General features: G+C 36.7%; 1 protein-coding gene across 2 annotated transcripts; it reads right to left on the minus strand.

Moving 5' to 3' along the window:
* Positions 1–1,410: 1,410 nt before the first annotated feature.
* LOC135127017 (uncharacterized) lies at positions 1,411–11,616 on the minus strand. Of its 2 annotated transcripts, none has more exons than XM_064053311.1 (4): positions 11,478–11,616; positions 3,787–4,040; positions 2,230–2,367; positions 1,411–2,168 (listed from the first exon to the last, which is right to left on the minus strand). In XM_064053311.1, exons 1-4 carry the CDS (start codon positions 11,506–11,508, stop codon positions 1,824–1,826), a joined length of 768 nt encoding a protein of 255 aa, XP_063909381.1. In that variant the 5' UTR covers positions 11,509–11,616; the 3' UTR covers positions 1,411–1,823. The 2 variants fall into 2 exon arrangements, with proteins under 2 accessions (XP_063909381.1, XP_063909379.1); XM_064053309.1 differs by lacking the exon at positions 11,478–11,616 and adding an exon at positions 6,354–6,747.
* Between the last annotated feature and the right edge of the window lie 2,749 nt (positions 11,617–14,365).

The raw sequence follows: 14,365 nt of genomic DNA on the forward strand, positions 1-14,365 counted from the left end.
AATTTTACTTCACGCTGCAAATCCTTGAAAAAATGTCGATGGGAGATTATTTACGCGTTTTTATGGTAATTAGAGTTTCTTCCAGGAGTACGTCGTATATGAAATATTCAGTCCTTTTGAAAATCTTATTTAAAAAGCGCGTTGTTTGCTTATAATACTGGGTTAGGTTAAACTAATTTAAAATGATAATATAAAAAATAGGTAAGTAATGGTAAAATACATAAGTGACAAAAACGTTCAAATGTATTTAAACTAAGCTAACAAGATGTGTTACTTTTTAATTGTTCGATAGAGCTTTAATTTATCAATTCAGTGTCGCTATACTACAATACATGTATAGTATAGCCACAGTAAACGATACCACTATTTGAGAAAACGTAATTAACTCACGGAAAAATAATTCTTCAGTAACTGCGGTTTGTATTAATTAGACGTGAGTTTTTTGTTTAGTCTTGTGGTATAACATATTATCATTCTTTACCGCAAGTATCACCATACAGTAATGGAATGTTACCAAAATATGACAATTCCACTATAAAGTATAATAAAATAATAAAAATAAACGGCAAAGTCAAAAGTTAAAGTTATTTTACAGATTCGCACTTTTCCAAAAGTGCTTTCGTGAGTTTTTTTATTGTGCAAGGATTACAGAACAGCAGGATGTTATTCACAGTTAGTCATAGACAAAACCTGTGCTTAACTTTTGGCGCGTCTTTTACCTTACAGCTTAATTTTTGTTGTGTATATTTTACTAAAAGGTTGATTAAAACATAATAATTAAAACATGATTTTACCGAATGCCTCTGCTTCCAATTCCTAAAACGTCGGCAAAAGCCTGAGAATCATAAATATTTGATTCGACGATTGGTGAATCGCTGTGGTTTTCCCGGTGTAAAACCGCACCACAAGAATCTCCCAAAACGCCATCTACCCAAATCTGCCCAAAATACTCCATCAAAATTGGCGTAAATCATGGTACGTCTAATTATCATAATGATTGTCATTTGAGTTCGAAATTTTGACGCACGAGAATACAATAGCGATTTAATTTGATTTGGAAAACGTCGGTTTACATCACACATTCGTCGTCATACGCAACACTAATGGGGGTCTTCGGAGGTCAATATCGCGTCGTGTTTCCCGAAAAATTTACATTCCATTGAATAAGGCCATGGTCAAGGGCGATGGCTAAATCAATATCGGTCGAATTTAATATTTGATGTGGGTGAAATTGGCCGCTTTTGGCTACGCCACTGACAACTCTAGTAACAACAGTTAAGTTTCGATAAGTGTAAATATTTGTTTTGATTTGGTGCAGTGACGGTGAGTTGACACAAAAGTGTCACCAAGCCTCAGGAAGATAATATTTGTTTTCATCATTAGAGAGGTAAAGAGAAAATTAAACAGGTATTAAAAATAAAACAACAAACTTTTATTAATTTGAGTTTTATCCAGAGACGTACTTACACTTTTTCAGGGCCCGACAGTGACATGAAAGTTAAGTACGGCCCGGTATATCACAGCAATTCTATCTAAACTAATACATTGGGCGTGGATGTATACATTCCTTTTCAGAAAGTTCAGATTATGAATTCGGTGTCTCACTAAAAGCACGGACAATATTTACACATTAATAATTTACATTACATTATATAAATTAAAAAAATAAATTAGTCCCTATAAAATAATTATAAAATACTATTTAATAAGTAATATCAATTCGAGTATATTTAAATAATATAAAATATAAATATACAGTCAAACTATATCAGATCTATGCGAGCGGCTGAGGCCGCGCTTAGTCAATCGGTCTCAATGAGATTTCATTTGCTCGAGTTTGCCTTGAAGTGGTTAAATACCTGGACGATGTATTCGAGCATGTTTAGATAGTCTCTGTAGATGATCCAGTTTCGGACGTTCTTGTTAGTATCGTCCATGTTTCTGTACTCCTCGCCCATGAGGTCCCGAGTGACGGTCTCCTCCACCGTGAGGTCATTCTCGATGATCGCCGTGTGAATCTCGCACAGTACGTTATGCAAGAAGTCCTCGGTGGCGGCGAAAGAAGATTTAAACTCTCCATTTCGGTCCTCCTCGTCCCAGACGACCTGCTCCATACCAACAGCGATCTTCTGAAGGTAGACGTAGACTTTCAACAAAGTCTGTTTAAACTGCAACACAAAATCGAAGTTATAGCGACGTCCTTGTAACCCAGCCGCTAGAATTATTTACCTCTAAGCTCTGAAGATGGTCCTGGGGAACCTGCTCGTTCAGCTTCTTGGGGATCTCCTCCATCGGCAGCCATGCATAGTCTTTGTCTGCGTAATACGTGTGCAGCTGTCCCACTTTCATGTTGAACAGTTTGTCGGCCTGCAACGAGAATGCCGCAATTAGTGGTGTTCGGGGAACTCAAAACGAACGAATTTAGAGCAATTTAGCCCTTCGTCGAAGCGCGAATTAGACTCCTTGCGTTAGCCGAAAGAATGATTAACTGGCTCAGCTTATTATTACTACAGGTCTATTAGTATGCGCGATCGGTGTTATATTATGCCGTCCGTTGATGTCTGATTACACACTATCATATTTTTCGTCTCTTTCGCCGTCTTTCACTCTTCGTATACGTTCTCTCGTTCCATCGGATACAAATACTTCGCGTCTTTGTCACATCCGGCAAAATCGTGTCCGTTTTCCTCCGTCGTTAATAGCTAACTATTGTTCGACGACAATCAATTTATTAAGAGGAAGCGGGTGCAATTCCAGAAGGACCAGGAGAACGTGCACTTCCTCCGAGCGTCGCGATCGCGTTCGTACACATCGGCGTCAGACCGTCTGCCGCATCAAGGTCGGCCTCTATCTAATAATAATAAGAATAATATCTTCATTGCCCAACGGCCAACCCACTCGCCAGATAAATTCGCTAAGCAATTAATTAAGCCGCACACTAAACTACCTACCAGCTTCGAAGCTGGAAAATCGGAAAAGGTGAAGGCTGGAACCGACTCAGCCAATTTTGACTAGAAGTAGGTCTCCGCGCAATTGAACGCAAGCGGAAAATACGAAACGGGAAAGAATATCCACGAAACAAATAATAGTGGTCCCAAGACGAAACCTTAGGATACCCTTGAAGGAACAAAAAATGAGTTCTGTACTGGCAAAAAGACATCAAATAAATTGAAACTAATAATGTCGACATATATTACTTGTAAAAAGTTTTTTTCATTAAATATTTAATATTTTGAATTTTGTCTAAATTTTACGTTGGCGAAAATCTTTGAAAAGCTCCTGAAACTTTCGTCTAAGTAATGAGTTACTGTCTAACTGTCAATATGGATTTATACTATTATCCAGTAGAGGTGCCACAGGGATCGGTTTTGGGTCCCCTTCTCTTAATGACATATGTGTGATTGATTGTTTTCACTATGTGACTTCTGGGAACATATGTTTAAAATGTTGTGTTGTAAATTAAAGAATACGGTAGATAATAAAAAGTAAAAGAGAAAAATAAAACCAAAAAAGTGCAAACTCGGCTAGACGACAATTTATAGCTTTCCAAATTTCAATTTAGATACTATTGGATACTGAAAGGACTTGAAACAAAACCGCAGAATTTAAACCCAGTGTGCTCAAATCCGACAAGTCAAAGTAGTAACGTTTCCCCGCGTACCTTGACCATAACATCAACTTTTGGCAAGTTCCACTTTGGCCGAAAACCTGACGCACTGGTAGCAGTACCGTTCAGCGTAATCTTTTGCACTGCAATGCTGCAATTATCACACCAAATCCACTTACGAAGTCAATCTGGAAGGTCTTCGCTTTGGACTCGGCTATCTGGGCTATACTAGCGATCTGCTCGATCAGTTTGGAGTCGGGCATCCGATGCTCGGGCGCCGCTCCGTTGAGGCTGCCCATTCCGCAGGGGTTGAGCCACTTGGGGTCGCTCTTTTCCCTCGACGACATCGGCTTTCGTATCGTCGGCGCCGACTGAGCGATTGGGAATGTGAGCAGGGTTAGGTAAGCGCTGACGATTAGGGCTTGCTTTAATCCTGCAAGAAAACACACACGTGTTACAATATTTGGACACTTGTTGGACAAATACAGCGGTGTGGACATACCCGAAGGGCGCCAGAGCGTGAGAACGAGACCTCGTCGCCGCTACGGGTATTCACCGCCACGACCACCATGTCCAGAAGGTGAGATACGCGGTCCTGGACCTGCGTGCGCAGAAGGCGCGAAATTTTGAACATATGCGAGTTGTCGGTTGATCAAAAGTTTGGAATACCGCCACGATAATAGATAGACATTTTTCGGCCAGGGGAGCAACCCAGTGGTTTTTAAATATTAGTGATATCTTAAAAAAAATATTTGAAAAAATTGATTTCACCGTTTTTAATTTTTCATTGAATAAGTACACGTTTTTTTGATTTGTTATCTCGTCAGATAAAATGTTTCGTTTTTCAAAAACTTTTTTCCATTTGAAATTAAAATAAATGTTTCCTATTGACAATAATATGGTAATTTATATTTTAAAGGCTAATAAATAATGTGCTGTGTCAGTCAGACAGTTCGGTTTAGCAACTAACTTGACATACTTTCTTCAAAAATGCTTCTAACGATATTGGGTAAGAATATGTTAAAGTAGAAAAAAAGCTTTTAAGTTTAAAGCAACATTTTGACTTAAAACGTCACTATGGTTGTAAATCAAATAACTTTCACATATTAATAAAAAATTAGCTCTTAACGAAGTTAACAGAGGCTGCATTCTATTTCTGTTTTGGGTATATATGTTCGCAAAGCCATTTAGGAGATGCAAAATCCAATTTAACTCGTCTGTTACGTCACGAAGGGTAAATTATTAATCTCGTTGCTCGTCATGGCATTAATCACTTTTGTGACTGCCTATTAAAAATCGTGATAATAATTATTCCTTGTGTTATCATAGGATTTAACTATAATTTGGATATTTTTAACAGTGCCATCCAGTTACCCAAAACATTCATTTTTTGACTTTTTAAATATTGGCTTCAAAACTCTATTGGTGTGATTATTATTAATGCATTTAATTTTCGAGAAAAGTTTAAATTTGGATAAACAATGACAGCAATAAATGTGATGTATTCTTTAAGTAGAGATTTTAAATTTTCCGTTTAAACTGATTAAGGCAACAATAAATTTAGAATTTTTATAAGCAGCTTCATCTAATTATCAAGAATTGGAGAGAGATTATCATTTAAGCAGAGGCATTAATGAAATATTTAAATTTCACTCTTTTTTAATATTCTTGTGATAATTAAATCTGGTCAAATACATTAAAAAAGTTATTCGCTCGTAACAAAACTGACAAGTAATTAAATAAATAAAACGTATTATTCTAAACGTAGTTCACACTACACAACGAAATATTTTAGCACTTTGTAAAGATAACCTTTGTTGTGCCAGTGCCACTTGCAAATTGTTAGAAGAAATTCAGATCAACTTGTGTGCAACGTATCAAATTTTAAGTGGATTCATTGTGATGCATTGCACATTCCGTATTATTAGTTTTTTGATTTCAAATCTTTTTTACGGCGATACTTTAAATTGGTCTTTTTATTGTTACTATCATCTAGAGACACCCTGTATATGCAACAAAAAACCAACAAAATTTCAAAAAACAGTAAAACGTCAAAAAACAAATATTAAAAAGAATCAGATTTTGCAAATTTTTTGTGATATGATTCGACAAAAAGTTTGTTTTTTGGGCTCTAAAAATTCATCAAAGTGATATTAATACGGCTAAAACAAAAATGTTTCGTATCGTTAATTCTTGATTTGTAAAAACGGCTGAATGCAGGTGCGCGCGCAATCCGCTCTCAGGAACAAAGTATAGATTCGCTAATGACCGCTAATTACAGTCGCAACTTGATCACTCCAACTATTTACAACATTTTTGCGAAATTGTCGGCACACAGGTGTGCACAAATTTTTGTCGGTGATCAGATCGTCCGCGGATAACCCTGGAGCGCGTTAGAGCTCAAAGCGCCCGAGGTGCAACCACCGGCGAGATAATCGGCGGCGCGATGGATAATTTTTTGGAATGGGAGGTTTTGGACTCGCCGAGAGCTTTTGGCCGAGTCCGAGTATCGATCTGAGTCAACAAACTTCCCGATGCATCAGAATTCGTGAATCACATCGGCCCAATTAAGCCAGGTACGGCTACTATATTGTGCGCGCAAAAAATCGGCCCGCTTTGGAGCGATGGTGAGGATTATTGATAGTTTGATCCGTGGCTGGTTCCGGTAATGCCGCGCGCTATTGGCCACCTGTTGATTGCTCCGCCTATCGTTATACATATCAATCGTGGTAAACGCTCGACTTACTGCTTAAACTCTTCCAGAAGTTGTTACTTTTCCTGGTTTTACACGAGGAGTGTGGACTCGTCCTTCCCGGAACGCGCTGACTAACCGTCTCATTTTGTCTCGTTAAAACAGTCTGCGGATCTTCGTGCTCTTTCACTGGCACCACGTGCCTGTCAAAAGTGTGGATTTTGGCGGTCCTTTGGTCGCGGTCCAGCATGCCGGCGGTGTGACCCGTCCGCGTATCCATCGTTTGCACTTTTATCTTATCTCGAGATAAGGAGAGACTCGCGTTGAAATCACCGAAACTTCACTGGTTGCGGTCACTGGTGACTAGAACCTCACGTGTGTTTACAACAACAGCGACGCACAGTGTCGGAACGTCTGTCAGACTTAACACAACATTCTGCTAGTGGACAAAACGTAAACTGACGAACTATTTATGCTAGAGGGTGTGCCGTGTCTCGTGACTCCTCCTTCACTACTACTAATTCATAAATGTAAGACTCCCCACCATTATAGGATAATTTCCGGGTGATCGTCTGATTCCAGATACATAACACTACGACAACCGTACTGACCTCCGCATTAATCACACATGCCGTAATCTGCGTAAGCCGAAACGTGTGCACGCAACCACAAAGCCGCCGCCGCCGCCGCCGCCGCCACGCTCGCCCATCTTATCCAAACGGTAAAGCCAGTATCAGCTATCGGAAATCGAAACTTTACGTGAGAATTTTCGGAAATTCCGCAACGCTCAGCTCCAAGAATCCGACTTATCGCAAGACGCGGCAAAAAAAAGCCGCACCGCCGCCACTGATTAATCACGAACAATAAAACTCGAAAAAAATCATCGCGCTTTTTCTTATGTAATACGCATCCTTGTTTGACGCCAATGGTGCAGCCGTTAAAAATTTTATGGACCAGCTGACAACCATTTGTGGATTCAGATCGACGTGCCTCCCCCGTTAATAAAAATATCGACCGCCGAAACGGGAAGGTCCATTCGTAGGGAGGCCCCAAATTTAACTTTGGAAGACATCGAAAGAATTTCGACACGCGAACTTGTCGTCGTGCCAACAGCGAATCACTTGAATTTTTTTTAAACAAACACGACGAGCTTCAATAATTAATCTTGTTTGTGTTAACTGCTGCGGGCTCATCTTATAAAATAATAAACCATAAATCTCTTAATTTGATTCATTATGCAAACTCTAACGTGGTTAAGGTCGGCACATTTTCGTCAAAGCCACACTAAAAAACAGTGAATCACTCGAGTGTATTCTGTATCACTATTATGGCACCGTGTCATTAAATTTATAATTATGGTAATTGATAGACGAAACCGTCAATTCAAATCCCGATTTTCATAGGTGAACGACAGTGGATGTAAAATGACAAACCAGGAATGTGAACAAACTTTCAGACTTTCTAGAAAAGCCGTATTAATTCCAAGAAATCCCGTACACTGCTCAGGTAACATCAAATTACAAACTTTTACACAACCTCGACGATAAAGCGTTTAGATATTTGCCGTCAAGAGATAAAAATGTGTACGTAATTATTATAATTGCTGTTGAGAGATTACAGTTTCACGTGTTTTGTGCAGATGTAAAATTAAACTCATTACATCTATTTATACGTAGCGTCAGTAAACAAATATTTATCGCTAAATGCGCTTGAAACATAAGCGCGTTTTTATTTTTGTAATTTTATAATTCTGACATTTTGCGCCTCTCAAATACTGACGTGTGTGATATTCGACTACGACAATAATAACAATTAATTATCCGGAAACCGTAACATGCTAATTTTCTAATTTGTCACCTAAAACTTCGAAAATGACATTGAGCAAATGTTTAAATAATATATGCAAACAAATCGCCGAGTGCGAAATAAAGAAATCAAGTCTAAACTTGCACGCGCCGAAATATCATTCACAGTTTGAATGTTTGAACAAGAATTTATTTTGTTTAAACAATTTTAACTAGTCGAGCGTACACCAGAAGAATAGGGAATCCCTGCCTAGTATATTGGTAAGTTTTATTGCAAACAAATGGCAGGTGTATAATTAGGTAATGAATAAATGATTCATGCTTCGTGGTCGACCTTGCAAGGTGTAATAGACTAAGATTTCTTGTGGATACACATTCGTACTTGTGCAATACGGATTTGAATTTTCACCTATGGAACTGCCACTCGTGACAAAGCATCTTCGGACAGTAATATTCCCTCCTGTTTGGACAATTTTCTTTTATGTCTTGTATAAACTTCCAAGAGCTGTTAAAAAATTCCGCACGGATCATGATGATGACAATGGTCATGAAACAACTATTAACTAGCGTTATTTAGCAAGAAAAACCGATTATTACGCATAATATCGACAGGGGGAATATTTCGCTATGAGCTCTTCCAACCCGCAGAAACGCGTGGGTTGTGGGGATTTTGCTGAAGATGCTAACGCACAAGGTGGAAAAATTTTACTGGGATGCTCACTAGACTCGGAGGAATTATGAGCAAAAATACTTAATTTACTGCATTCATGCGAGTGAAAGCAATAACAATCGTGACTGCAGATCATGGAAAAATAATAAAATTATTATTAAAAGCGTAAGTCACTATTGACGCTTGAGGCCACACTGATTAGCAGTAATTAGATAATGATAATATAGAAATACACCAGCACAGAGCTGAAGGCAGAAAGCGCTTCCGAAAAATTTTTGATTTGTAAATTATACATTTGTAATTTGTAAAAAATATAACGTGACTGCTATAACCCCTTGGGTTTTTTTGTTAAAGTTTTCTTCCACGATTATGTAAAAGTTTTACTGCAATAAAAAAGCTCCATCGAATTCGAAAGTTCAAAAGTAATGTACATGACACGAATATGCTTAGACAATATATAGTAATGTGTCTCGTTTCGTACTAGACATCCTTCAACCGGCCATATTTAGGTCCATATCTAATTTCAAGAATAAATGTTTCAAAAATAAAATTTATGTGATTGGAAATTATTTTTACTTCTCTTTAGTGACGATAGTAAGTCTTGTAGGTTGATGTGTGATCAACAAATAACGGTCTAAATAAATATATGGTGAATCACAATATTTAGCCACCTTTTTTAAAGCCAAACAGGATGTAAAACGCAAGCAGAATAAGATCCTAAATGAAGGAATTACCTTGTGTCGTAACTTAAATGCACCGCTGTCTCTGAAGTGCGAAATAAATTTTTCTGAGAACTTGTAAGTTGACTAAACATTTACGTCTTTGAAAATCGCTTAAAAATTGACGAATGATTTCTTAGTACTCCTATTGTAAAATTTTGGATTTTAATGTGTTACTAATAAATTTAAAATAAAATAGTGATAGATTAAGCTAAATATGTATAAAATATTTTTTCACTATCCAGATTAATACTTTAGTTATACATGGTGTCCCAGATAAAACTTCGCGGTCTTATGCCTTAAGATCACATAGAAACATTGAAATTAACACCGCCGAATTTTATCTGGAACACCTGTATAATTTAACGTGACAAATCTAGCGAAACCTCTAAATTTATGACTTTTGTAGTTGCATTTGCTACCGTAATTTTTTTGCGGATATTCAGAATTAGTAGTCGCATCGGTGAATGTCAGGATTGAACATTTGTTGGGACCAAGAAGATTTAACATTTTGTTTTTTACGCATCTTGCTTGTTTCTAAAGCATTTGCTAAATTTATTAACCCCGTGAATGAAATGTGTAGGTTACAGTTAAATTTTCATTCAGGTTTAATTTTGTCTCGAACACCTGTATAATTTAATGTGACAACTTCAGCGAAACTACCAAATTTATGAGTTTTGTTGTTGCATTTGTCTATCGTAATTTTTTTGCGGATATTCGGCATTAATAGTCGCATCGGTCAGTGTCAGGGTTATAAAGTTGAACATTTGTTGGGACCAGCTTGCTTTTTACGCATCTTATTTGTTTTTAAAGCATTTGCTAAACCGTGAATGAAATACGTAGGTTACAGTTAAAATTTTCAGGTTTTTCAGTTTCCGGTGTTTTTTTTCCTAGACGGTTTCTCCCCGCACGACTCGTATTCCTGGCATGGTGCTAGAAAGGAAATAAGAAAATTCCATCTGCATTTCGTCCGGTGTATAAATTCCGCTCACGCAGGTTAGAAGAAAATGAATGCGAATTTTATAGAATTTTCCGTAATTTTGTGGTGGTGACCGGCGTGGAGAAGTTTTGGTCGGTATTACGAAAAAAAAGGGAAACTACCGCGTTGTATTAGATACAGCATTTGAAAACCATTAAAAACGAGTATAACGTAACTTCTCCTAATTGTGTATATTCCCCAAACCGCAAGTGCATTAGTGTATTGATTGCACAGGAAGAGATAACAGTTAATTAAAGGTAAGAAAAAAAAATTAAAGCGAAATCTAAAAAGTTGTGGGTATGCCATTATCAGCATACAAGAAAGCAGCATCAAGTCAGTTTCTCAAGGCTTTAGCGGGATGCTGATGCCGAAGAGAGACGTGTGGCAATTTGTCAAACTTTTGCCTCGCCTTCTTTGACACCCTCTTTTTTGTCCTCGTTCGATTCGTTACCAGTGTCCAAATCAATTTAAATGCCTTCCAAAGCAAAAAGCGTGTAACGAAGTGCGAATGACCCGCCGATTATCCACCTCAACCGCATTAGATAAATGAAATAGCTCGTTTCTCATTGCGGTTTCTAAACGACCAAAACGAAGGGATAAAAAATTCCGACGTTTCCATTTTTTTACCGAAATGTGTTATTAACTACATAACACATGCAAGATGTCCAAGACGGTCACTCCGCGGTCGTCGGGGAATGTTGTCAATGTCAATCGCTAGTTCGACTACTTTGTTTTAGCGCAACAGCGTTTCCATTATAATTTACTTTTTTATTGCTCTTAATTGACCGATTAAATTCTGGGAGGTACTTTTTGTGTTGTGTGAACAACGTCCATGCGCGTATTTTGAAGGAATTAATCATATTTAATTGCGTTATACGTACGTACGGAACAATTGGAGCAATTTTAAATATTTTTGGTAATACCGCGATGATGGGATGACTCATAAAAACTACTATCTCTGGAAGTAATTAAGCTAATGTGCGGATTTCGGGCGCTGCGACTTACCTTCCCCATGAAGAATGAAACGGTGATACATTGATACATCGCAATTTTGTACAGTTACTCTTTTAACCACTGCACATTTTTATGGAAGGAAACGTTGCAATCATCTATCGAACGAAAACTCATGACAAACAATTTTATGACATTCACAAAAATGCAAAATTTATTAAGTGTCAACCGGTGACGAGAGCCGTCTTGGCAAGCTACCAATCTGATACGACCGCTAAGAGAAAAATCCGAAATTTTCTGGTATTTAGACAGGAGCTTCCGAGCGATTTGGCAAACTGTTCAAAACATAGGAAGTGAGTCAAGGAAATTTTGAATGGAAGTGTACACATGGGTATTTTAAGGTGCCAAAAACAACATTGCGTCCTGTTTGTCGGTTACATATCGCAGGTACTAAAAAAATACACAACCGAGCTTTTCATTGAGATGTAGAAAGCTAGGTATGCTATTTGCCAAACAATTTCCTTCATAAAACGTAACCGCATATTTCGACTAAAATTATATCATCAGATCGATCACATCTACCTACTTAAAATTCAAAACATGTTACGAACCCTATTGTAATTGAAATTCATTCATTAGTTGGTAAATACCCATCAATCAAAGTTAACCAGTCATGGGAAATTCGGTTGAAAAGTCAAGGTTTTATACACTATGCCAAAAATTTGCGCCGTCTTGTCAAAAATACTTCTATTCTTACTAGATCAAAATTAGAATGTGTTGTATAACAAATAATAAAAAATCTGTTTTACATAAAATCAAAACTATTTTTTCAACTTGGGGCAATAAATTATTATCCTTTTTGATTTTTGATAAATATATAATAAGTACCAGTTGTCTACAACCAAATTATTAAACAATCCATCTAAATTTTGATTATAATTTCCTAAAAATACCTCTGAAATTTTAATTGTTAGAAGTGTCTAGTTATTCCTGCTCCAAACGTCTTAAAAATGGACACCAATTTTTTTTTTGAACCAGCTAACCGCATAAGTAACTTTACAAAGACAAGATATCAAGTCTATAATTTCTGAAGTTTTGGCCAAGTTTTTATTTTAACTCATATTAACTAGTCATTTTAGAATGAACTTTTTGGGATTTTTTATGAGATTCTTGTGTTATTTTAAATAAATTTATAGTGGAAATTATCTACACTTAAAAATATTGGTTGTATTGTTTTGTTGGTCCACAAAAATGCGATAAATATTTGGCATTTTCCCCAAATTCCCACACTGTGTTTATATTTTTATCAAAAATGTTTTTCTCTAGCGCAAAGAGTAAATAAGCGGAAGAAGAGCTTCCAGGAACTATTTATTTTACAAAATTGATTGAATTCCATACACGCGTTCCACATATTTTCAAGAACAAACAATCTGCGTAGTCAATCCAATGTGTCAATGTTTTTGAAAATCGTTCTTATCACGTAGATCCATGACTTTTGTAATTTTTTTCTACTTTTACTAAATAAATAAATATTCAGGATGTTTGATTTGAGTGTCCAATTGAAAACTTTATTTGAGTACAACCTGATAGAAAAGTTTCAACAGAGTTACGAGGAATACAAATATTGACTGTTACTGGTTTTCCAGTTCATGACAATATATAATAAAGAATAAATCAATGAAAAGGAAATTTCATAAACCATTTATGGTGTAAACTTGGATAAAAATCTATACAGGGATTCCTGTAGTATGAAAGAATAGGCAGTGCCCATCTTTTCCTTCCGTATTAGTCCATGAAGTAGTGAAGTACAATTTTTAAGTCGACAGCAGAACAGTTATAGATAAAGGAATTTTCAGTAAACAGAGGAAATGGACTGACGTATGGGTCTTTTAGTTCAGCCTTCCCTTTTTATTTAAGGATCGACTGATCCATCTTTCACATGTTTACATTCCTTCACAAAATTGTTTGGATTCATAACTGATTTTTTTTTTGGCTTTAAAAATTATGTTCTACGAACTCATTAACTAAACGACAAAAGCAATATTTTTATTTTATTAGTAACCGAGTCCATTGGCCACTTTTATATTTTTCCGACTTTCCACGAGAAAAGTAGTCGCCCGTTTCCATCTGTCTGTCTAGAGCCTGTATCCATTTTTATTAGACATTTAATCTCCGAGACTACTGGATTGTAAAATTTTGTGAGTATAGTAGGAATATATTGTAGATCGTTAAACGGTAACCAAAATTTAGTTAATCATCCCCACCAACAATTTGATGACGTCATTTCAAAGAATTTTATTTTAAAATTTTGTAAATGTTTTACAATAATAAACTCCTATTTTGTGGTGTGCTAATTCCAATGTATAAACAAACACTTGAAGTTAAAGCGTATTACTGCTGAGAGACCATTTACCCCGTTCTGCTTTAAATATATTTTATGTTGTCCGTAGTAGCGCAATTTGCGGCCCCACGGCACAGGAGCTCCGGGGTGTTATTTATGTCGCTGGCTTTTACTTTACAGAGGTCATCACAAAACAAACATCCAAAATCTAATTTTATAATTTTTCAATAAGCGGGATTCGTTGGACTTGTACTTCAGGAGCGAGGGAAGTTCTGCCGAAATAAACTTCGACCATTATTTTTTTCTAAAGGATATACATATCTAGTCATAACTAACACAAAAAAACGTAGTGATACAAATATGGAACGTTCAACTCACACTCAAAATTGACCAAAAAATCGAAAATGTACAAGAATAATTAAAATGTTTAACTGTCATCATCCGATCAAGAATTAGATTCCACAGGAAGTCGTAGAATTGGCATTTACATCTGAATTTACCTTTTATGCAAACGAAAATCTAAGAAACCCTGAGGCTAGTGGTTGGGAAAATGTATTCTGAATTGTCGCGAGAAATTTACAGAAGACATCAGAGATCGAAA

This window comes from Zophobas morio, unplaced genomic scaffold (genome assembly GCF_036711695.1).
Source record: "Zophobas morio isolate AGI-343-1 ecotype UQ-CSIRO unplaced genomic scaffold, CSIRO_AGI_Zmor_V1 ptg000011l, whole genome shotgun sequence".
Lineage (NCBI taxonomy): Eukaryota > Metazoa > Arthropoda > Insecta > Coleoptera > Tenebrionidae > Zophobas > Zophobas morio.